Genomic DNA, 21,753 nt, shown 5'->3' with positions numbered 1-21,753 from the left:
TCCTCGAAGGAAGCTGTCTGTAAACGTTTTGCCCCCAAGGCAGCTGCATGCTTCATCAGGAAGGGCGGGGGCGGTGGGGCAGGGACAGGAAAGGAGTATTTTAAAAGTTCCCCTAAAGTCGAAACGGTGGTGCTCTGGGGCAGCCAGGAATGTTTCAGACCCTACGCCCAGCTTCCTAGAAGGGACAGTATCCCCTCTTTAAATGAGATGAACAGTGATCAGGACTCAGAATGGAGTCCGGGAAGAGGGGTAGCAAACCTGCTGTAGAGGTGCTGGTGGGGTGGGGAGTCTAACTTGTTTTTAACCTGAACAGCTAGAAAGATGTCAGACTGTGGTTCCCTCTGAAGCTGCACCGTGGTGAGTAGGTTCCAGGAACAGGCCCAACCCAAAGCAGAGTTCTTCCAGTAAGGCCTTGGATTTGGAACAGGATACCTGTGATCCTCGGTTTTGTCACCTGTCTGCCCCACCCCATCAGAGGCTAAGGCCCAGAGGGGCTTTGCGATTTGCTAGTGCTTTACAGTTTATAAAGAATGAGAGTGGTGACAACCCACAGGTTAGTCCAAAGCAGGGACCTCCACAGCCTGCCACCTGCTGCCTTCTTGAAGTTCTCCCGGGGGGGCTGCTTTCTGAATCGCCTTTAAAAAAGGAAACCAAATCCCAACTCAACAGTGTTGAATCAGCTGCTCACCCGCCCTCTATGTGATCTACAGCCAAGATTGCTAACAGTCACCTAGGGACAAATTAAGGAATTTAAAACGCTGAGCTTGGGAAGCTGAATTCCTTGCACTATCTGGGGTCGTTAATCACCTGACAGACACCAGCCCAGCAAGGAAGAAAAGTAAGTAGAGGGGCAGAAAGACAGTGTGGGTCTGTGCGCTGGTGTTCGTGGGTCTCAGGTGGCAGGACTCAAATGTAGATGTGCACACGTGTCGGATGTGCTCGCAAATGGGCGCCACAGTTGATGTCCCAGCAACCACAGAACTCTTTTTAGGCTGCCCAATCGACCTAACTTTATAAACGAAGTGCAGCATGGTGATCAAGAGATTTGTGCAAGGTTAGTTAGCCATTCGATGGCCCAGTGAGTCAGGTCCACACCCACACACGGCTCTTTCCTGAGAGAAGGCAGACGGTTTTTTTTCTTTCTTTCTTTTCTTTTTTTTTTTTTAACAATGTGGCGAGAATAGAAGATCGGCATTCTGAGTCTCGGCCCTCTTGGGAATCCATCTCCAAGGGCTGAGTGCGGTTAAGGGTAATAATGCACGCTGCAGGAAAAGGCACGTGCCAGGAAAATGGGAACAAGAGAGATTTGCAGACATAGGAAAGCAAACACGGGGTGGATGAGTGTAACTTCAGTGAAAACAAGAAAGGGGGAAGCTTCACCACCCGCCACCCTCTAGGGTGGAGATTGCTACAGATTCAATATCCAGGAAACCTGGCACTTGGGGTCAGTGATCCTGGTCTCCCAAGAACACGCGTTCTCCCAGAAGCCCAACACTAGCTGACTCCAATCCCTTGCCCATCCGGAACCCAAGAGTCCAGTCTGGATACCCCCTCCTCCAGAGGACTGAACGGCGGGGGCTCAGCCTTCTGACCGAAGCGCCGGGGAAGCGCTAAGGCGCTGCCCTCTTCACTTCCGCGTGGCCCTGGTGGCAGGGGGGCTTCTGCTCACACTTCCCAGCCAGGGGGCTCTGGGCCCTGAGCCCCTCCTGAGTTTGCGTAGGCCCTCTCTTCTTAAGCCCCCAGTTATCCTTTCTTCTGTGTAGTTCATCACACGGGAATTTGTTTAGGGAAGCGTCTCAGACAATGGAAAGTTCCAAGGTTTCCTGGACTTTGTGTTCGGGAGGCGGGGCCGGGACCTGCTGACGGCGGTTTCCCCAGCTCTGTGACCTCCGCCTTCTCTGCCCCCTTAGCCATCGGGAAGAGAAGGAGGCGGCCAACCTTCTTCTGCCCTTCGGCCAGACGATTCACGTCTCCCGCGCCCGCCACCTCTGCACCTGCCTGGCTGAGGTGAGATGCTCGGCGTGCACGGTGAGGGCTGTGCGTACAGGCCCCGCGCCCAGCTGCTCAAGCTGCGGGGAGATGACCCAGAGTGACGGGCGGGAGAAGGGAGAGTTAGGTGGTGGAATCACCCCTAAGGGGGTGGGAAGAACGAGACATTTTAGTTGACCTGGGTAAAGAGCCTTAACTTTGCTGCTCAGGAACCTTAGGACCAGTCGACGAAGTTATAGGGACCTTGGTTGTCTTCTCTAGAAATGAGAATACTAATACCATGTTGCCCACTCGCGCCACCCTCCATCTCCTCCTTCCCCCCGCCTCCCTCGTGAGCCCTCTCGTAGCTGCAGCCATGCCGGCGGCTAGGGAGACGCGGAACCCAGGGCAGGAAGGGGCAGGCACGCTGTCGGCTGGTTATTTTAACCCATCCTGCTCTGGCGGGAAAATCTGAAATTTGAGACATCAAAAATGACCACCTAGAGTCAACTCAGATCAAGTGCCATCGAGGTGACACTGGGCACTCGGTTTTTCCTGGAAAGGAAAGGCTGCCGGGCTTTGGGAGAAGCTGTCTTCCGGCTTGTCCCCTGGGGCGCAGAGAGCCTAGTGGAGACATGGCAGTCCTACGCGCCTTGCTGGGTAGGTAGGCTTCGCAGACGACAAGGAAAAAGCCCTCATCTCTGCCGCCTGGCTCCACAGTTACCTCGCAGCAAAAGTGGAGAGGCAGCCGGCCCCTCCCCGGGACTCAGTCCAACCTGGATTTACCTTCTTCGGCCTCAAAAATTCAAGCCCTGCGAACTCGCCTCTCACCTCTCGCGGCTTCCTGTGCCAGCGCCCCCGGCCACAATTCCGAGCACTCGGCGTGGCGGGTGCCAGCCCCGCTCTTCGCTTAAGGAAAGCGCATGGGAGCCCGAAGGAGCTCTGGCCTAATTGACCAGGCCGGCAGTGTCGCCCAGTCACACAGAAACAACTCCGCAACCAAGTTCCTGACAGCCCTTTCCATGCAAAGTCTACGACTGACCCGGTTCCCCGAATAATCCGAACCTTGACCTAGTTCTCCCCAGTCCGGGCGTAGCAGAAGTGACCTTCCAGCCTGAGAGCAGCGAAGGCTGACAAGGCGCCTCCAGCAGCTACCTGAGTTGGAGCAAGGCGATTTCGTGTTTTCTCCACGGTTTATTCGGATATTTGGTGACCCTACGGTTGCTGATTACACACCCTCGTCTTCGCGCTCACCACGCCCCCTGCGTGGTCTGCGAGTCTGTGTCTCAACAGGAGCCTCAGGGCTTAGAATCTAGCGCAGGCAAGGAGGTGGTCAAGGCCAGGTTTCTCCGCGCACCCAGAACCAGCGCAGGTACGCGCCTCCCCGCTGCGCACAGCGCGAACTTGAAGGGGAAGAGAATTTAAAATCCACTGGCCAAAATTCACTCTTGAGAACACTTTGAAGCTGGGTCACTGTGACTCCGCCGCTATTCCCCGTCTCCTCCCCCATCTCCGTGCTCAACCAGATGCACTAGAAAGCGGCACTTTGATCTTGCAAAGCAGCAATTTTTATTTCTTTAATTTTTTTTTTTCTGTAAAGAGATGATTGGACCGGGGAGAAAATGTAATTCCGCGAGCGCACGAATGAGCATTGGCTTTCTGGGTTCGGCCAGGATTGGGCCCGGGACGCCAAACACATCTGTTCGCCGGGGGTTACAGCGCATTCCTCTTCTCCGGGTTTTTCTTCCCCTCTCCCCTCAGACTGGTCTGAGTGATTCACCCGAGGCAGGAAGCTGGGCTTTATTTGTCTTTGACCTTGAGATGTAGGAGAGAAGGTGTGGAGAGGTTGGAGGCGGGGGGATGCAATAGGAAAAACTAAGGCTAAGGCTCCAAGTTCGGTGAATTGAATTGGAAGGGGGTGCGGAGGAGCTCCGGGAGAAAAACGACCTCTTGCCTTCAGAACTCGTTGCCCTCCACCCTCTTTCCGGCCCAGAAAAGGGTGAGGGCAGCTACAAACTAGGTGGTGGAGCGCCAGTATCAACTGGTTCCCATCCGTCTTTTACCCAAAGGGATTTACCGAAATAAAACCCACGTGCAGCCTTTCCTGGCATTTTGCCTAATAACCTCAAATTGGATTAAGATTCGGGAGAACATTACACTAGGTATGGAGTCATTCAGACACTGCGGGCTTCCAACCAACCTCTCCCACCCTCACGCAGCCGAAAGGCCCTCTTGCCTGTGCCTAAGCAGACGTCGCCGAACTCCCACCGCTGTAGGGCCTGCTTGGAGTCGCTGATTCCTTAAGGTCCTGAGCCCCTTCTCCCCAAAACTGTGCTCTTTCTGTTCTCTGATTGTAATCACTTCTGCTTCCTCTCTCGACTTTGTATCCAACACATCATTGCTGGAAGAAGTGGTGCTGGAGGATTCTGCGTCTCTGCCCTTCAGTCTGCAGGCTGGTCCTGCTAGGACACTGGGTTTGTCTGGTTTGTGCTAAGAACCTTAGCAAAGGGCTTGAAACCCTAGGGGGTTAGCCACAGCGGCTCTGCTCTGCATGAGGTACTTACTCCTTAAGACCCATTCCAGACCTCCTCCCTAATCCTTGGTCCTGACTCACCCCAAATCCTACTTTGTAAAGGCAGGTCGAAGTGGGGGCTGGTGAGTGGATTTTATTCCCAGGCTAGGAGTGGGGCTGAAGTTTCAAGAGCTGAAGAAGTCCTGACCTCTTTCCTTCAATTTTTCTTTCCCTTTGTTTTCTTTTTCCATTTCTTTCCTTTTGTTATTTTCCCTTTCTTTTCTTTCTCTCTTCTTCCATACATTTTCCTTTCCTTTTGTACTTCCTTTCCCTCTCATGTTTTCCTGGCATTTGCTTTCTGCAACCTCTCAGTCCTAAAAGCCCCAATCCACATTTGTCAGGCTCTGAGCAACCTGCCTACCTGCACTGCTAAACCCAGAGAGAACCTGCTGGCGCCAGTGCAGGGAACTGGGAGCAAAACAGAAGCTGATGGTCTTAGAGTGCCCAGGGGCCTCCCAGGGCCAAAGGCTTATACCCAGGAGAGGGGCTCAGTGGGTCCTCTCGGCACATGCCTTTTCTCTCGTTGACCAGATGAATACCTGCACTCATTGATCCCTCTCCCCAGTGTTCCCCACAAGACACATGCAAACTCATGTTTTTCCAGTTATTGTGTAAACATCCAGGAAAAATAGATGGCTAGATAGCAAGCAGGAATCCCAAACAGGTAGGAGAATGGACTCAGTCCCTGGGTTGGCTGAAAAAAATGCATCTGCTTCACAGAGGAAGCTCCCTGCCGGGGGGACAGGGGTGGAGGGTAAGAGTAGGGGCAGATGCAGGTTGAGTAGCTGCGCGGAGCTCAGTCCTGCCTCAACACCCACACCAGGGACATCGGCCCAAGAAACTGCATCTCCTGGACAGCAGTTCCAATACGGTGCCTGCTCTGAGAAAGTCCGCCAGTGAGACTGGTTTTGCCATCAGGGGGAGAAAAAATAGCCCGAGAAGCTGCCAACATTCCACCGAGAAACCAAAATCGGGGAAAAGGGGAAAGGAGGAGGGAAAGTCTTCTTGCGTTTCACCTCTCCCCTGTTTCTGGGTCCCGCAGGAAGCGGCTGGCTGGGGCCCGCGCCCGGGACTACCCAGGGACTGTTCTCCCCACAGCCCCCCGCAGGCCAACCTTCGCATGGGGTGGGAGGGAAGAGCGAGGCCTACACCTGGGCGACAGCAGGAGGCTGCCGCCGTCCGGGCGCAGAAACCCAACTAGACTCAGCCTGAGCCCGTCGGAGCTGGAGGTCGCGCAGGATTTGAGGGCATCAGTGCGGACGTGCGCCGTTTGACAGGTGGGGATTTCTACATGAGTCAGCTCCTGGCCAGCCGGCTCCCCAGAACTGGTTGGTGCCTTCACGCGAGCCTTCCATGGGCGCGGTGGGCTTTTGCTTTATTCCCTTTTCACGCCAAATTAAGCCAAAGACTTTCCTTCTCAAGCCAAGGTTTATCTTAGAAACTTCGGAGTTCGCCCTCTCTGTAGCCCCCTGAGGACCCAATTTTCCGTCCCTACCCTCTCTTTCGCGACAAATTGATTTCCGAGTCCTCAGCTCTGTTGAGGAATAATCAGTCGAAGGCTACCAGTCGGTGCTAGGCCACGAGATCTGTTCCTTGTTTGCATTTCAAACGGATCTGAGCTGGAGAAATGAGTATTAAAATACGTAGACGACAGGGAAGTCGATCCCTGTGAATGTGTGTGGGAGGTGGGGTGGGCGAAAGAACTCAAACTATTTGAGCGCCCATCACAGGGAGCAGCATTTCTCCAGGGACCGTGGAGTCTTGGAAATGCCTCCCATGCCTATTAACACACCCTGTCCTCAGGAAGCTCCCAAACTGAGGGCTAAGGGGTCTGATTGACGACCATGGCCGCGGAGACAAATTCCACTGCAGAAGAGGTGCTTCGAACTGCTCTGAGGGCTCAGGTGCTTCTAATCACCCAGTAACCAGCCTATACGTGTGCTGTGGAGGGTCGGAGGCCAGGGAGGGCAGGGGCCTGACAGGAAGCCTTTAAGGAATGGGTGGTTTGGGGTTTGAAGCAATAAAGGGTCAGAGTCCTGGAAAGCCGAGGCCTCTAAAGCGAAGCAGCCGAGGTCGAGGCCGACCCGACCGGCGCCGCGAAGGAAGGCCCGGGGCTGCGAGGCTGCGGGCAGACGCCGGCCTGGAAAGATACCTCGGAGCCACAGGAGCCTAACCCGAGCTTGGAGCGTGATCTTGGTTATTGCATGAGCCCCGCCAGGGACTAACACATGCCCTCAGTTTCCCTTCCTGGAAGTCACCAGTGTGGCTACTGGCGTTGTATCTCTTCTGCTCAGCGTCCGCTACGCCTCGCCCTGAGGAAGGACCAGGTGGAGCTCCAGCCCTTCTATCTACCCCATCGCCTCTCCGCGCAAGGATGCTGCGCTCAAGAGGGGACAGCCTTCTGCGTGTATTTTAGATAGCGGTGGGCATTTTTCGGCCTGTATAAGAGAATTTCATCAGTAACTCCCTCGTTTCCTCACCTCCTTTGCCTGAGTCACTTGCAGGCAGAGAGAACCTAAGTGTGCAATTGCATTAAGTGCATTCCTACCGAGAGCAACTGGATGTATAGGGCTTAAGAATTCTGTCTCTAGATCTAGATAACCTGCACTGAAAAACTGTAGGTTCCCACCAAGTTACACAACCCATCTGTACCTCAGTTTTCTCTTCTCTAAAATGGGACCAGCAACACAAGTTCTTGATTCTTTATAGGACTTGAAGTGGGTGGAATGACTTAATACAGCTAAATTAGCACGTAACACAGGGCATGTCACAGAGTAAATGCTCTAGAAATATTAACTATTCATAAGTGGTGCAGATCAGAAAGAGAGGAGATAAGGAATGAGACTTGATGGCAAAAAACAAAGACTGTGGAAATAAACAGTTATTTTTCCTTTCTCTGATATTCCTGGAAGCAGGGGCCTCTGCATGGCATTGCCTTTCGCTGTTTTTTGAGCTGGGTCAGAAGTTCTTATTTCCAGTGAAAGCAGCCAAGGAGAGCAATTTTGGGGGCAGGTGTGCCCCTGGCTCTTGTGCCACAGAATCCACAAACCTCCTGGGCCTCTGGTGCTGCAGACACCATTATGAATCAGGAGAATGTTGAGTCATTGATTTTTTTGCCCTGGGAATGCCATCATTTTCCTGGATTTGTTGACTGTCCTGTGAAATCCTTGGGAAGTATGTGAAGATAAGTGATTTTTTTCCTGATTACGGGAAAAATAATTTTTTTAACTCCCTCACCCCTGGCTCTCTGGGGTGCTTGGCTGTGGGCCAGAGTGCAATGTCTCTTTCTGCTGTTTGAGTGTCTCCTGTGTGGAACTGCCTCTCTCCCCCATCTCTTCTGACTGGCAGACTCTGGAACACTGGCAATGTGGCCTCTCCACAAACACCCACCTAAAGATATAGTTGTCTTCGTTCTGAAAGACAGTTGGAATTGTAAAACAACTACATATATATATAATATATATATATAATTGGTTTCATATTATGTGGTATATATTATATATATAACAGTATTTTAAATATATTTAAAAACCTTCTGAGGGCTCATTTGTCCAACAACAGGCTCCCCAAGATGGTACTTTCCTTAACCCAGCTAGTTTCTGCATCACCAAGGAAGCAATACATATTACCACAAAGTTCCAGATTTTTTTTCATCCCCTTTAATTTGGTTTCACCCAAGAAGGGCCAAAGAGGTGGCCTATAATTTATGGACCAAAGCGAACAAGAAGCCTCTCATGATCTGGCTCACACAACCCAACCCTGTGCCCCCAGCCAGCTCCTTCCTTCCTTTCCCAGTCTGAGTGTTAGAGGCAAGCACCTGTCTGGCCACTCCAGCTACCCTGACCTCGAGACACACTCGAGGAGGATCAACTCCCCAGCCTCATCAGAGCTGCATAATCAGAGAGCTGTTTTTCGACTCTCCATGTATAACGGACAATTTTTCCATCAGCAGGGCAAGGGGGAGATGGACCGTAAGGGGGCTGTTAGATTCTACTTGTCTGTGTTTGCGAGTGACAGCTCAGGGCCTGGCTAGCTTGTGTAGTTCTACTGAAGACATTTTGCTCTTGGATGGCCAATTTTTATTAGTAACGAGAAATTTAAGTGCTTCTGGTGAAAAAGCTATCACATCAAGGCCCTAATGCCTCAAATTTTGTTCACCTTTAGCTGCTGGTCCTTGTGGCAGACCATTTCAGGGCTCTAGGTGCTCTGTCTGGCCTCACTACTGCCAGCCTCAGCAGCCCCCCACCTGGTCACACCACGAGCCCCTGCCGTAGGTCCTAGGGAATCTGGTGCTTCTCCCCTTTTTTACCCCTCTAAGTTTTAGATAACTCTTCCTCTCAGGGAAAAAAACAAAGGGAATGCTTAACCTTCTTAGCCAAGCACCTGCAACCCCAGCAGAAAGGGGCAGGTGTAGTCACATTTAGAGCTGGAAGAGCTGGGAGTCCAAAGGTCAGAGAGAACTGGAAAGAATTCTCTGCCTAGAAAGTGTCTGGCTCCTACGGTGTGGCTTTCTGACCCAAGGCCCACTGGCTGGATGGTGAAAGGAGCTGCATGTCAATAAAACAAAACAAGACAAAACCCTGCTGCTCCTGCTTGGTGCCACCACTTCTCTCTGCTCAGTCTTCTAGTCCCTGCTAGGTCTCCTGGGCTTTGGGGAACATCCTGATCTCTCCCAGGCATTGGGTGGCATTCCCAAGGGGTGAGACTTCAAAGGTGGTGTTCATCATTTTTCCCTTCTTTTGTCATCTATGAGATCAGGTAGCTTTGTGCAGCTGAAGGAGAGAATCCAGAGGTACAGCTTCATAGATGAAGCACAACACAGGAGGGAGCTGTGTTGTGAATAGAAATGCAGCAAGCAGAATGCCTGTAGATTTCTGCAGACTTTGGGGCCAGCTGTGTAGCTAGGCTGTTTCCCCATATGGCCCTGTGTGTGACGCTGTGTACCCAAGCATGCGTTGTTTCTGCATGAATGGTTGGTCCTAGAAAAGCATGTGGGTACAAACATGTAGCTGTACACAGTGTATATACATGAACGTTTATCTTGCTGGATAGATAGAATAATGGTTTTGTGTAGTCATGCAAAATACATCTTGTACAGTATCAGCTTCCTATACAAGTATATAGTAGTGATGTGCCCACATTTATTTTAGGGTGCACGCTGGTGGCTTCCAAATCCTCTGATTTTGGGTTGGGTTGTTTAGGTTTGCCAAGCAACCTTGAGCTCCTGAGGGGTGCCAGAATGTACCTTCCAGCCCAGCCCATGCAAGAAGGAAAGGGCTAGGCCCTTGTCTCGCGCCCCCAGCCGGCCTTTCCGTAGCACCTTGGTATCCAGAGGCAGGCTCCTCCTTCACATTGAGTGGGCTCCACGCAGGCTGGAGGTTTCGTTTCCAGCGAAGACTCGGGCTGGCAGGTCAGGAGCTGGCGTCCTGCACGGCTGGTGCAAACTGAAGGCGAAGGTTCAACTGTCCCGGTTGCGCGATACGCCCAAGGGAAAGAGGAGCTAAACCTAGGGGCACAGGATTTCCTCACCTCCTGGGCGCTGCCGCTCCGGGCAGGGCGGCACAAGGCCCCCTTTGTGGAGGGGTTCGCCTCCGGCGCAGACTGCAGTCAGCGAACAATAGCGCAATGTTGCTGCCCGCCGGGCCAGGCTCTCCCGGCTACGCCGTGGCCGCCGAAGGCGAGGAAACCGGGTGGCGCTTTTTTTATAGTCAACAAATATAAAATCGGGGCTTTCTCTCCTTTCGCTCGCCCCCTACCCCAACGCCGATAGAAAGCAGGTAAATTTATGAAGGGCGAGCTAAGAGAATAATTACAGGGTGAAGGCCGTTAAATTTTATTTCCAATCCCAAAGGCAAAACTTGCGATTTTATTGCAAACATCTGGAAGGACCAAGAAGTGGGCACGCTGCTAGTTTAAAATAAAAACAAAAGATTTTATTTCGTGAAAACAAAAAAACATCATTAAAGACGATTCGCCCCCACGGACTTTTATTTTTAAATAGTGTGAGGGAGTGGTTGAATAGTCAACGACACAGGACCGTCCCGCAGCTCCCGGCAACCTGAACGGTCACGGGCGACCTCAGATGCCAGATGCAGCCTGGGGGAGTGGACCCTCGCTGTCTCCGCCCACTGGCCTTGGGCGGGCATTGCTAGAAACCAGCTCCCTCCCCCCCACGCCCACCGGAGGGCTCCAGGCCAGTCATGCCACTCCATGACTGGGCACCAATTTGGGAAAAGAAGTGAAAAGTGGGTACCTTGGCCTTACATTCCCGGAAGATTCGGTCACACCAAATAATAAAACCTCAGGTTTGTCCTGCCTCTTATTATCTTGCTTGTTTTGTTTAGTTGTAAACTATTTAGGACCCCTCCGCTCTGCGAACAGGGAAACTGAGGTACAGGCCATTAATTGACATGCCTAAGGTCACAGTTTGAAACTGAATTGGACCTGCTTTGGAGTCCCGGTGATTTCCTCCCACCCCGTACTGGCCTCATAATGTTTTATTACCTGCTTGGACAGGCCCGATTCATTGTAATATCTTTGCCACCCCTCCCTCAAAGAGTGTCCTGCCCATGTGTATAGGGGCAGTTTAAACATGACCTGCTGGCCAACTATTTTTAAGTTGGTTTTCGATTACTCACTGAAAACTGCAAAATTACCGCCTCTGGTGAATGAAGCATTGGCAGTGGTAGTATTTAGGGTGGTATTTAGTGTGGAGAAATAGAAGGAAAACACAGGTATATGGAGGCTGTAAGGGGTTCCATTTCTAGGACTTTTGTCTCTATGCTGCAGAACTCTGTGAAAAATCATAATATATGGACACCTTCAGTTTTAGATGAGCTGTGACTATGCTGCTGTCCTCTTTTTGGTTTACCTCCTCTCAAAGCTAGGAGTGGGCACTCACTTCACACATGTCCCTGCAGGGGGTGAATGAGTTCCTCTTGGTGCCTCTATCCCACCCCTAGATCTCTTCTGACTTCTCAGGTGCTTAGCAACCATCTCTTCTTCTTTGGGGCCCTGCAGGGACAGGGTAGGGGAAAGGGGTAGGGGTGGGGTGGACAGAGGGTGGGACCTTTAGCTTGGTCCATGTCAGTCATCCTCAACTTCAAATAAACCTAAACTATTTCAGGCTGGAACCCAAGCCTGGGAAAACTGGGGATTGCTTCAGTAATTAGCCTCATACATTAGGGGCCCCATTTTTATTCCTTAAGGTTAAAGGAGAGAGAAACTGGGATAAGAAAAGGAAATCTGAAGGCCTTTTTATGTAATGAGTGAAAAAAAAATGCATAGCATGTTCCCAGATTCTTATATTTAATAGCCCTAATTCTCTTTTTTCTTCTCTCAATCACATACAATTATATGTGTAAGTCACAGAAATTAAACCATCCTGCTTAATCTTTTTCCAGACTTTCTTCCCATCAGTACATGGTCACATACCAGGGAGTGCATGCCCCTGAAAAAATGACTGATTCCTATAGTCACAAAAAGAAATCTCCCTGCCCCTCCCATTTACCTAGAGGAAAATGACTGTTTTCAGCACTGTCCCAAACCAGCCTGGCTTCATTACTTACTGTCTGATTTGTTTTAATGGCCAAACATACACTTCCAGGATATGTGTGTATGTGGGATGGGGGTGGGAGCAACCTATGTGCAGCCTGAACGAAGGATGTAAGAGCTCCTCTGAGAACTCACTTAAGTGTATTTTGTTCACTTAATTGATCGCAGCAAATGATCTCCCTTCTGCGTGGATGCTGAGCAGAGCCTCGCCTGCTTGGGGCGCTTGTTCTGGAAAACCCACGGAGAGGGGCTGGGCTAGAGGAGATAATTTGGGCAGAATTAAGTGTATTTTGGGGTGAGCTGCATGCCACCGAAGGCATTGCTCACTTCTCTATGTGCTCTTGGGGATGTGTGTGTAGATACCTACATGGTGCAGGCCTTCTGGACCTACATCTAAGTGCCTGGGTGACAAAAATTCCTCTTCTTGAGAAATTTCATGGCCTCCGGAGGGTATAGGGCCTGCGATGTATCTACATCTCAATCCAAACCAGATCTAGCAGGGAAAGCCAAGGCAAGCAGCTGCCAGAAGAAAAAAGGAGGTGCAGGCACTGGGAGGTGGGAGAGGACAGCACTGAGTAAAAATACAGGCCACTTCCATCCCTACCCACTAGGCCTGGTTCTGGCAGGCTCCGGCCCCAGGTGGTGACACCAGCATCTGGAGCTGAAGGACAGATCCCAGCCACTGGTGAAGGTACCTGCCCTATCCTGGCCTGCTTTGTCTCCAACTCCTTTGCTGAAGGTGGGGTGGTGGTGAATACACAGTCACTTTCTGCAAGGCTCCTGGAAGAAACACAGGGGCGACTGAGGTGAGAGGCCCTATGACTTGCTGCCCTGGCTGGCAGTTTGCCCTGCAGCACTGCAGAGAGAAGCTGAAGGGCTCACTACTTGGCTTCTAGATCCAAGGGATCTTGGAGGGCTTCTGGAAGACCCCTAAGACTGCGACACAGGCTCCTGGAAGACCTGGGAGGCTGAGCTTGGTTGAATCACACTCATCTGGTGGCTTTTCCATTTTTCTTTCTGCATTTGCTGTGCGGCCAGCTTCCTCTCCTCAGGGCCGAGCTGAATTGAGGGAGGTCAAAAGTGACCTTTTCCCCTTGCCTCCAAAGAGGCCCAAAGTACATTCATGACATTTGGTCGTTGCCTCCAGCGCCAGAGCACTTTCAACTATAAGAGCAAGGACTTGATATCCAGGCCTGCCTTCCGCGATTGGGAGGGAAATGCAGAGTTTCAGAGGCCCGACAGGCCCTCCCTTCTTGCCTCGCGGTGGGAGGGCTGATGGTTACTCATTCTTGGGGTGTCTATGAAAAGCCTTGGACCCCTCTGCCCAAGGCTTGAGGGCTCAGGACCCGGCTGTTCGCGAGACTTGTTTGCTGGGCCTCTTAGTCTGTCGCTCGCACCGAGCTGGCTGTTTGCTGCCTCTTTGCGCGGGAATGCAAGCGTCTCAACCAGGGACTAAAGACCAGGCTGTGGCGAGGCTGTAGTCTGCGAAATCCGAGACCTTTTTCCAGCTTGGCAAGATTAACTTTTCGGCCCCTCTGAACTGGCTCTGAGCTGGACTCCGCTTGGAGTCTCTTGCGGCCCGCGACCAGTAGTATAACCTCGAGGGGATGCAGGAAAAGAGAATGGCCATCAGTATTGGATTTTAAGTTCCTTAGAAATCCCTGACGACCGCACTGTCCTGAATTTTTTTTTTTTTGAAGAGCAGAGGGAGGATCAGCGGGTGGGGAGAGCTGGGCTTGCGAGGTGATGGATTTGATGGGAATTTTAAAAAGCTCCCTTTCCGCTGTCAAAGTTCCTGGCTGCCCTAGCCCAGCCCCTCTCCGTGGGTTTTCCAGAACAAGCGCCCCAAGCAGGCGAGGCTCTGCTCAGCATCCACGCAGAAGGGAGGCGATCATTTGCTGCGAGCGGGCCCAGTCGGCATCGCCTGCGGAGCGCGCGGTAAGATCCGCGACCCACCGCCGGCCTCCTGTTTTGAGGGCGCCTAGGTCTCCTTCACTCCCAGGTAGAGTTGGAAGGAGGAAGCGATCTTTCGATTTTTCAGTTACAAGATCCTGGATAGTGACGGGGCTTTTTTGTTTCTTTCGTTTTGCTTTAACTAGAGCTGCTTAGAAATCGTTCAACAGGAAAATAAGAACCCGTGTGGTGAAATCCGGACGGAACCAGCAGATCCAAAAGCATCTGGGGGCAGGCGCGGAGATTATGAGTCGTTCCTGTTTTTGGACAGGTTGACATTTGGTCGCAGCCCCCAAATTCCAGATCTGTAATTAAATGACTCTTGGCTTGCAGCTTCTTTGAGACTCAGCAGATTTGGGAGGAAAAGGTAAGGATTTGGGACTTGAAGGAGTTTGTAATGGCACAGGTCAGACTTCGACTTTCAGCTCCTCTCCCTGCGCCAACGAGGAGCCCACGGGAGACCGGGAAGCCAGGGGTTAAAGTCGGCCCAGGACCAAGCCGGGGAAGACCCGAGCCGAGCCTTGGCCCGAGCCTCAGTCTCTCCCCACCTCTCATTGGCCCGCGCGTTCAGGGTTTCTCCTGTTCCCTCCTCGCCATTGGTCGGGGGCCGGCTTTTTTTCCCCTCTGCCTTTCCCTTCCTCCCCCCTCCCTCCGTCGCCCCTCGGACAGGAGCGCACCGCCTGCCCCCAGCTCCTCGGGAAAGGAGGAATTTAGAAAAAAAAAGTTTCCCAGAAGTTTGGATCAGAGGAAGGACGGGAAGACCAAGAGAGGAAGAGGGAGAGGGAGGGGAGAGAGAGACAGAATAAAAAAAGATGAAGTCCAGCCTGCACAGCCTGTAAGCGCCTGCCCCGGTGGGTGGGAAGCAAGACTCGGGCGCTCATGCAGCGAGCGGGAGGCGCTCTGGGCGCTCGTTGCTAGCGGCTGGGGCATCTAGGGGTGCCTGTCTGGGCCGGTGACTAAGGGCGGGGCAGGGCGCAGGAGAGGAGCAGAGGATCCCCGCAGCCGCCGTCTCGGAGCCGCCGCCGGCCCGGCGGGCGCTCGGAGCGTGAGGGTGCGCGCGGGCTGCTCCCTCAGTAGCGGGGCGAACGGGAACCGGGGTGCGGGCGGCTAAGATGAGTGAAAGGAGAAGATCTGCAGTCGCCCTGAGCTCGCGAGCACATGCCTTCTCCGTTGAAGCCTTGATCGGCTCAAATAAAAAGCGGAAACTGCGAGACTGGGAGGAGAAAGGGCTGGACTTGTCCATGGAGGCGCTGAGTCCCGCGGGCCCACTCGGAGACGCGGAGGACGCGGCCGCACACGGCCTGGAGCCTCACCCTGGTGAGTGCGTAGGATCAGACCGCTGGAGGCGGGCGGAGAGGGACGCCGGGCGGCAGCGGCGAGCCCAAGGGTGGGGAGGGAGGCCCTAGCCGCTGAAGCCTGCCTTGCTCCAGAGCGGGTTTGTTTTTCTTCGCGCAAATGTCTTGAGCCTTTCTGAATTCTTCTGAACCAATTTGCGGGAACTGGCCTGAACCTTGCAGTTTCGTCGCCAGCCTCTAGCGAGGACCCCTCCTGGCTAGCATCCCTTCTTCCTCTTCTGGGTTCATGGTGCCCGCAGCTGAGGGGCTGCAGGCCTTGGGTTTAGAACTGATGAGGATCGCAGGCAACAGCGGGACTGGAGAGAGCCTGGGTCTCGGTTCTGATGGCTGCGGAGGACTGAGTGGAGTTCCCGGCCCCATACCCCAGTCTGGGTAAATGCCCAGTTCCCACTTAACCTTCAACGTCGGTCTTCGCCCTTCCCCCACCAACTTTTCTGGAACGCAAATTGTAGTGTTTCCCCTGCTCCAGCGACGAGGGAGCATAATTGTATTTCAATTTCGTTGGCATTTATGGAAAGACGAATGTGTTAGACCCCTTCCCCGTGCCCTGAGTCACTCTTCAGGGCCCATATCTCTGTCTTTGAGGGGAACGGTGAGATTTTTTGTCTCGGATTATAGTCACACAACATATAAACACGGGGCGGATGTAGATGTCTGTATTTTAAGAGAAACCTGGGAGGGCGGGGGACAACTTAACGTTTTGTATTAAGTGCCAAGATTTCAACTGTGCAAAACAGCCCCAGGGAACAGCTGTTGTCAGAAGAATCTTGCGCGCGCGCGCGCACACACACACACACACACACACACACACACACACTCACAGCTTGGTTTAGCGGTTTCAGAAACTTTACAGCTACAACTTCTAAAACCGTTCTGGAGGTTCTTCTGCTGACCAGCTAGGGCTGAGGAGTAAACCTGGGTCGGCGTGCCGGAAAGCCGGGATGGGGGTGGCCGTGGGCCCAGGAGCTTGGGGACTGGAAAGCTGGCCGATCCAAGGAGGGACAGCTGTCGCTTACATTTTCTCTTTCGGCAGTGACAGTTCAATTTCCATGCTCCTGAGGCTAATAATAACGCGATTAGTGGATGACTTGCGGAGACAAAGTTTTATGAATTCTCCGTGTTCTTGTGGCCCGTTACGGTATTTGAGTTTAGTGCTGGGGAATTATTTTTATTAGTCGATGAAAAGAAAATTAAAAGGAGATTTATTTCATCCGCTCAAGTCTTTCCCTGTATTTGGATGTGGGTGCCTGTCCACGCAGACCCCTATGTGGGCAATTCAGAAAGGAATGTGTAGCTTATGTGTGTTTCCCATCTCTGGCAGGGCCCTATTTCCTCACTGCATTTATTTGTTGTCAGAATCTCGCTTGGGCCTTCACACACTTGAGTGGAAGTTCTTTCCACCCTTATGACAACTCACGATTTGGAATTCTATTTTCCCGACAGTAGGAAAAGCAGAAGTTATTTAACTACTGCGCATGGCAGAGCCCTGTCCGCGGGTACTTTTCTCTGAGGAAGGGGTCAGATCTCCAGGGGCCGGTCTGAGTCGCATGTTTTGAAAGGACCAACACCGGGGCTCATAATCAGAGACCCAAATCGAAGTTTACTTTTTCCATCTTCTCAGCCGTAAATCAGGAGAGAAAAGTGAGGGGTTGGGGCAAGGAGAGATCAGTCCAGGGATATGAACGCCAGGAGCTGGTGTCCAGAATGCTGTTCTCTCCCATCCGCAGGATAGGTGTAGGATGAGGCTCTAACATAGACCTGTACCTAGCAGAGAGTTCACTTGACCTCCAACATAGACTGTACCTAGCAGAGAGTTCACTTGACCTCCACCTTTATCGCATTAAAAAAATTAGAGATATGCTTCTGGATTAGAGAAGACGAAATACGTTTGTAGGGCAAAGGTCCGGAAGGAGTCGCAGGCAAAGAGCACTCGCGGGCCTTCTGCGGACCCAGGCTCCGCGGGTGGGGCCTGGCCACGTCGTAGGCTGAAGGGATCTCCAAACTAGAGCCTCCGCAGTGGCCAAGGCTTTCTTACGAACCGGAGGTAGAATGAGAAAACATTTAAGAAAAAGAGCTCAGTAGCGTGGAGACTCGGCAGCAGTCCCGGGAGGAGGCAGAGCCAGGGACTCTGAGCCTGGGTGGTAGCAGAAGGCAAGGCCCGGGCTCTGAGTCCCCTGCAGGCCTTTCTTGATTTTTTTTTCTTGAATATAGCGCTCTAACAAACAGCCAGTGGGCCACATTTAAAGGTGTGTGTATGCTAGTGGATGTGAGAGAGGAGGCACAGGCGACTCAGTTGTGCCCAGGGCCACGTTTCTGCAGGGCTAGGCCTCACGATTGTTTAGAATCTTTTTCTGATTAGAACCCACGGCGCGCCAGACCCGCTGAGTGGCTCATCCACCCTAGGCCGCGGATAAAAGGTCAGAAACAGAACAAAACGACAACAAAACCAAAATCGCCTTGGCACTGAAGAAGGATTAAACAAACATGCACACGTACACAGGACACCCGCACAGAGCAACTGTATTTATCATTCTCACCATCCCTTCTCTCTGACTGGTGCGCCCATTTTCAGCCCTCCCCAGTCAAGTTTCAAAAATCTCGGGATCCTAAGACAACCCAAAGGTGAGATTTTAATGTTTATTTTTTATTCAAAGACGTGGCCTTTTGCTTTTTCACAGCCCGTTTTTCTTTCTGAGTCGGGACAGAGCTGGTTTTAGTTGGCGTGGAGCTCCCACAGCCTGGGGCGCCAACCTGCAGCAGCGGGGGACCAGCCCGGCCTGCGCAACGTAGGCACTCACACATCAGGGGACACACAATATGCATTTCAAAATTTTCCACCGAGCATGGTGGTCCTGAGAAACCTCGAGGCCCGAAAAGCAGGCCTGTGAGGTGCCCTAATTATTACACCCGGGTCATCACTCCCTCTCTTTCGGAGAAGCAGCCAGGACTCAGCCGCCAGCTGGGGAGGGTCTCCGAGGAGCCTGGCTCTCGGGCCTGCCTGCCCCCGCCTCTCAAGCAGCAATGGAGAAAACTTTCCAGCCTGGATCGCCCGCAACAGCTGCTCCGGCTGAGGCCTTGGAAGTGTATTTCAGGCACCGGCGGCGCCATCTGCGCTCAGACCCCAGCTCCGCTCCACCCGGCTTTCCCAGATCCGTTTAGGCCTTTCCCGCCCAAATCCACAGCCCAGTGCGGCCGAGGCCGGGTCTCCCGCGGAGCGAAATAATTCAAACCTTCTGCGGAGGGATTTCCCTTCTAGAGCTCGCGGGCCTGAGCCTTGCAGCAGCGACGCTCCAGAGGCCTAAGGAAGTTGCAGCGCTCGCGGGTGGGCACACAAAGCAGGCCTACCCCCAAACACGCGGGCAGCGCAGCGCTCCGCGCTAACGTCACATGCGTCAGGAGCTCGCCTTCTCCCGCGCGCGCCCGTCCGAGCTACACTGGTGAAATGAGACTGGAAAAGCCCGCTCAGTCCCCCAGGATACTTACTTCTTTTGTATTAGGGAGAACTGTTCACACGAATTAATCTGCCAGTTTATGGCTTATTTGCATAAACTCCACGGTTTTAATCCTGACACCACTCCACTGCCCACCTTTCACCCCCAACAGGGAAACAGGGTCAAAACGGAGGAAATGACTCTTCACTGACACTTTAAGTAAAGGAGATAAAGCAATGAGTTTAAGGCCCATGTAGAGAACGTGCTTCAGCTGGCAAGCACCAGCCAGGGCGCAGTTCGGGGCTTGGGCCGCAGGGCGAAGGTGTGGGGTGCTTTGCGTAAGACGCCAAAGTGTATGCCTGGGATAGAGTCCCGGGTGAGGACCTCTAGTTCCTTGGTGGTGCGTGCGTCTCTACAGCGGTGCGGACCTCGGTGCCAGCACTGGGCCCCGCGGAGGAGCCAAGGGTGGGGCCTACTTAAGGTGTGCAAGGCTCCAGCCTTCCACGGTGCCTGCCCCTTCGGTGAGTGACCTTGCGGGTAGGAGAATGAGGGAGTAAGCAAGATCTGAATTCTTCACAGGCCGGTGGGGACCGTTGTGGGACGACTGCCAGACGCCCTTTTCTCACGCTGGTCGGTTGGTGGCTAAATGAGGCGTCCCTTGGAGGTGCCGGGCAGGGAGCGCGCACCACAATGGCTCCCTGGCGGTGAGGAGGGTCGCGGAGTTCTGTGTAAAACTCCTGCCCTGACGCAGTGACACACTAGAAGCCACTAGGAAGAAGGAAATAATTTGACGCGCTCCGTCCCATAGATGGAACAAACTGTGGAAGGGCAGTGGGGAGGACGCGGAATGGGGAAAACCTTTGCCCACAGTTGAACTGTGACGGAAGGAAGCTGGAGCGGCTATGGTTTACACTTGGGCAGTTCCAGCCAACCTCCACGCTCGCTGCGCCGCAGAAGCCCGACATGCTTGCGGAAGGCACGGGTAACCAGCCAGAGTGCGGCGGAAGGGTCTTTCTCGTCACGTCTGTGCGGTGCAGGGTGGCCACTCTCCTGGCCCCACCACCACCAACGTCTGCCCCACAGAGACTGGTCCCGCGGGCACAAGCCTAATGGGCGGCGAAGCCTTTTCTAGACAGATCAGCTCACAGCCTAGAGGCGCAGCCATTCTAGATTCACATGTTCCATACTCCACCCGACCAACGCCATTTCTTATTGATCACTTTATTTGGGTTCAGACATGGCCATTTTGCGTTTTTTTATTTTATAGGTGAAACTGCCAGAAAAAAGATTCATGGGGTGACGTTAATACAGAGAAAATGGAGAATTAAATTCCTAACAGTGGAGTTCAGACTGAAATTATATTGACACATACCCGCTGCCACCTTTCTGTCCCCCTCCTCCCAGTTACTTCAAATGGTATCACAAACATCTTTTAATTATTAGGGAAAATTAGTTTAAAATCTCTATAATTAATTACACATGGCATGTGAGGAGCAAGTGAAGAATGATATGAAATGCCTAACGTGGGAGCCAAAACTAAAATGATTGGCTATTGGTGGTTTGTGTTCCACCATTAATTTGTATACTTTCTTTTGCGTGTGTAGACATGAGTTTAATGCAGCCAAGTCCCTCATCATTAATGCTTAAAGTTGGGCCATGGAGAGAGAGGGACAGATACGTTTCAGCTCAGAAGACTGAAACGTTTTGTTTATCCCAGTCTCTCTAAGGGCATTGCTAGTATTAAAGAGTGAAATATTCCAGGTCTGTTACAACCATCTCTATTGCCCAAAACATAATATTAATAAGATGAGAGCACTTTTTTTGAGATTCTGATTATGGGTTCTGTTAGAAGTTTAGTTCTCTCACCCAGGAGAAAAATGATTACTCCTTAGATCTGCAAATTCCTTCTCTAGGTGACTGTAGATTAAAGAAAGAAAGAAAAGCAGGCCTGAATTGAATTGTGCATTTTCCACAGGGATAAAGAGCAGGTTGGCATTTCACTCTCCTTTCTGGAAATGCAGAAACCCATCTAATGATTATTCTGGGAGTGCAGTGGTTATTGCTTTCTTACTCCCGAAAGACAAAGACAAAGCAACTCAGCAGGAGAGAATATTTAAGTGGTTTTCTAGTTTTGACCTTTTGGGATAAGTTTCCACAGGGAAAAGCAGGGAACTGGTGGAATGTGGAATCTTTCCTGCTTCTTTCTCTCATCCATGAGGTTTATTTTTGCTTTGCTTTTTCTGGTTTCTAGTGAGCCTCGAATTTTTAAATGCATGACTGAGACACTCAGGGTCTGCTCTAGGAGCAGCAATTAGCAAATTTATAAATTAGGACCTGTTTACACTTTTTTTGGGCCAGGATAATCATTAGCTAATTTAAGTGAAGCCCTTGCTTTAAGTGCAGGGTGGAAAATGAGACTCTGGAGGGAGGACCACGGGTGAAATGGGAAGAGGTGGGGAATTCAAGCAACTGGTGATGACAAATCAACATTTATTCATTGCCATTAAGGGCTTCACTTTGAGTGTGATATTTTGCTGACTCCAAACTAATGATAAGCTTTTGATATCAGAAATGAAAATAGGTCTTGGAATGGATACTTTTTACTCTGTATTCTTTTTATTAGCCAAGATGTAGCTTTGCCTTTTATATGTAAGTGTATAAAGTGTATTAAAGAGCATATTCCAGTATATGTGTTTAGACACAAATTTATGTGTGAGCACCACAGTTCTGAATGGGACATAGATATTATTTCTGAGAAAACAAACTGCTGTGTGTTATGTGTGAGTGGCTAGTTTAACAAACTGGGAACACCTAAAATCTGGGGACAAGAAATTTTATCTTTAGTTATCATCTGACAATTCAAGAGAATCCCAGATGTGAAACTTCTAAAGTATTGATGCTTTCACTTAACTCTCAAATT

At 51.7% G+C, this 21,753-nt stretch overlaps 1 protein-coding gene across 4 annotated transcripts in view; it reads left to right on the top strand.

Annotated features, from left to right (window-relative positions):
* Positions 1–1,905: 1,905 nt before the first annotated feature.
* The window catches only part of TBX15 (T-box transcription factor 15), a 108,260-nt gene continuing 88,412 nt past the window's right edge, over positions 1,906–21,753 (top strand). The window contains exons 1-2 of one of the 4 annotated variants that reach the window (XM_073234488.1): positions 1,906–2,007; positions 14,194–14,414. Coding sequence is in view for 2 of the 4 variants with exons in the window: in XM_073234489.1 (XP_073090590.1) it covers positions 15,160–15,364 (205 nt within the window). In the remaining 2 variants the exon portion in view is untranslated. Of the gene's footprint in view, positions 2,008–12,435; positions 14,097–14,193; positions 14,415–14,445; positions 15,365–21,753 lie in introns of those variants that run through there. The other 3 variants (XM_037021246.2, XM_073234489.1, XM_017676627.3) reach the window with 3 other exon arrangements.

Source organism: Manis javanica, chromosome 4 (assembly GCF_040802235.1).
Source record: "Manis javanica isolate MJ-LG chromosome 4, MJ_LKY, whole genome shotgun sequence".
Classification (NCBI taxonomy): Eukaryota; Metazoa; Chordata; class Mammalia; order Pholidota; family Manidae; genus Manis; species Manis javanica.
Note: the sequence above shows the minus strand (reverse complement) of the source record. Positions and strands in the feature narration are given on the sequence as shown.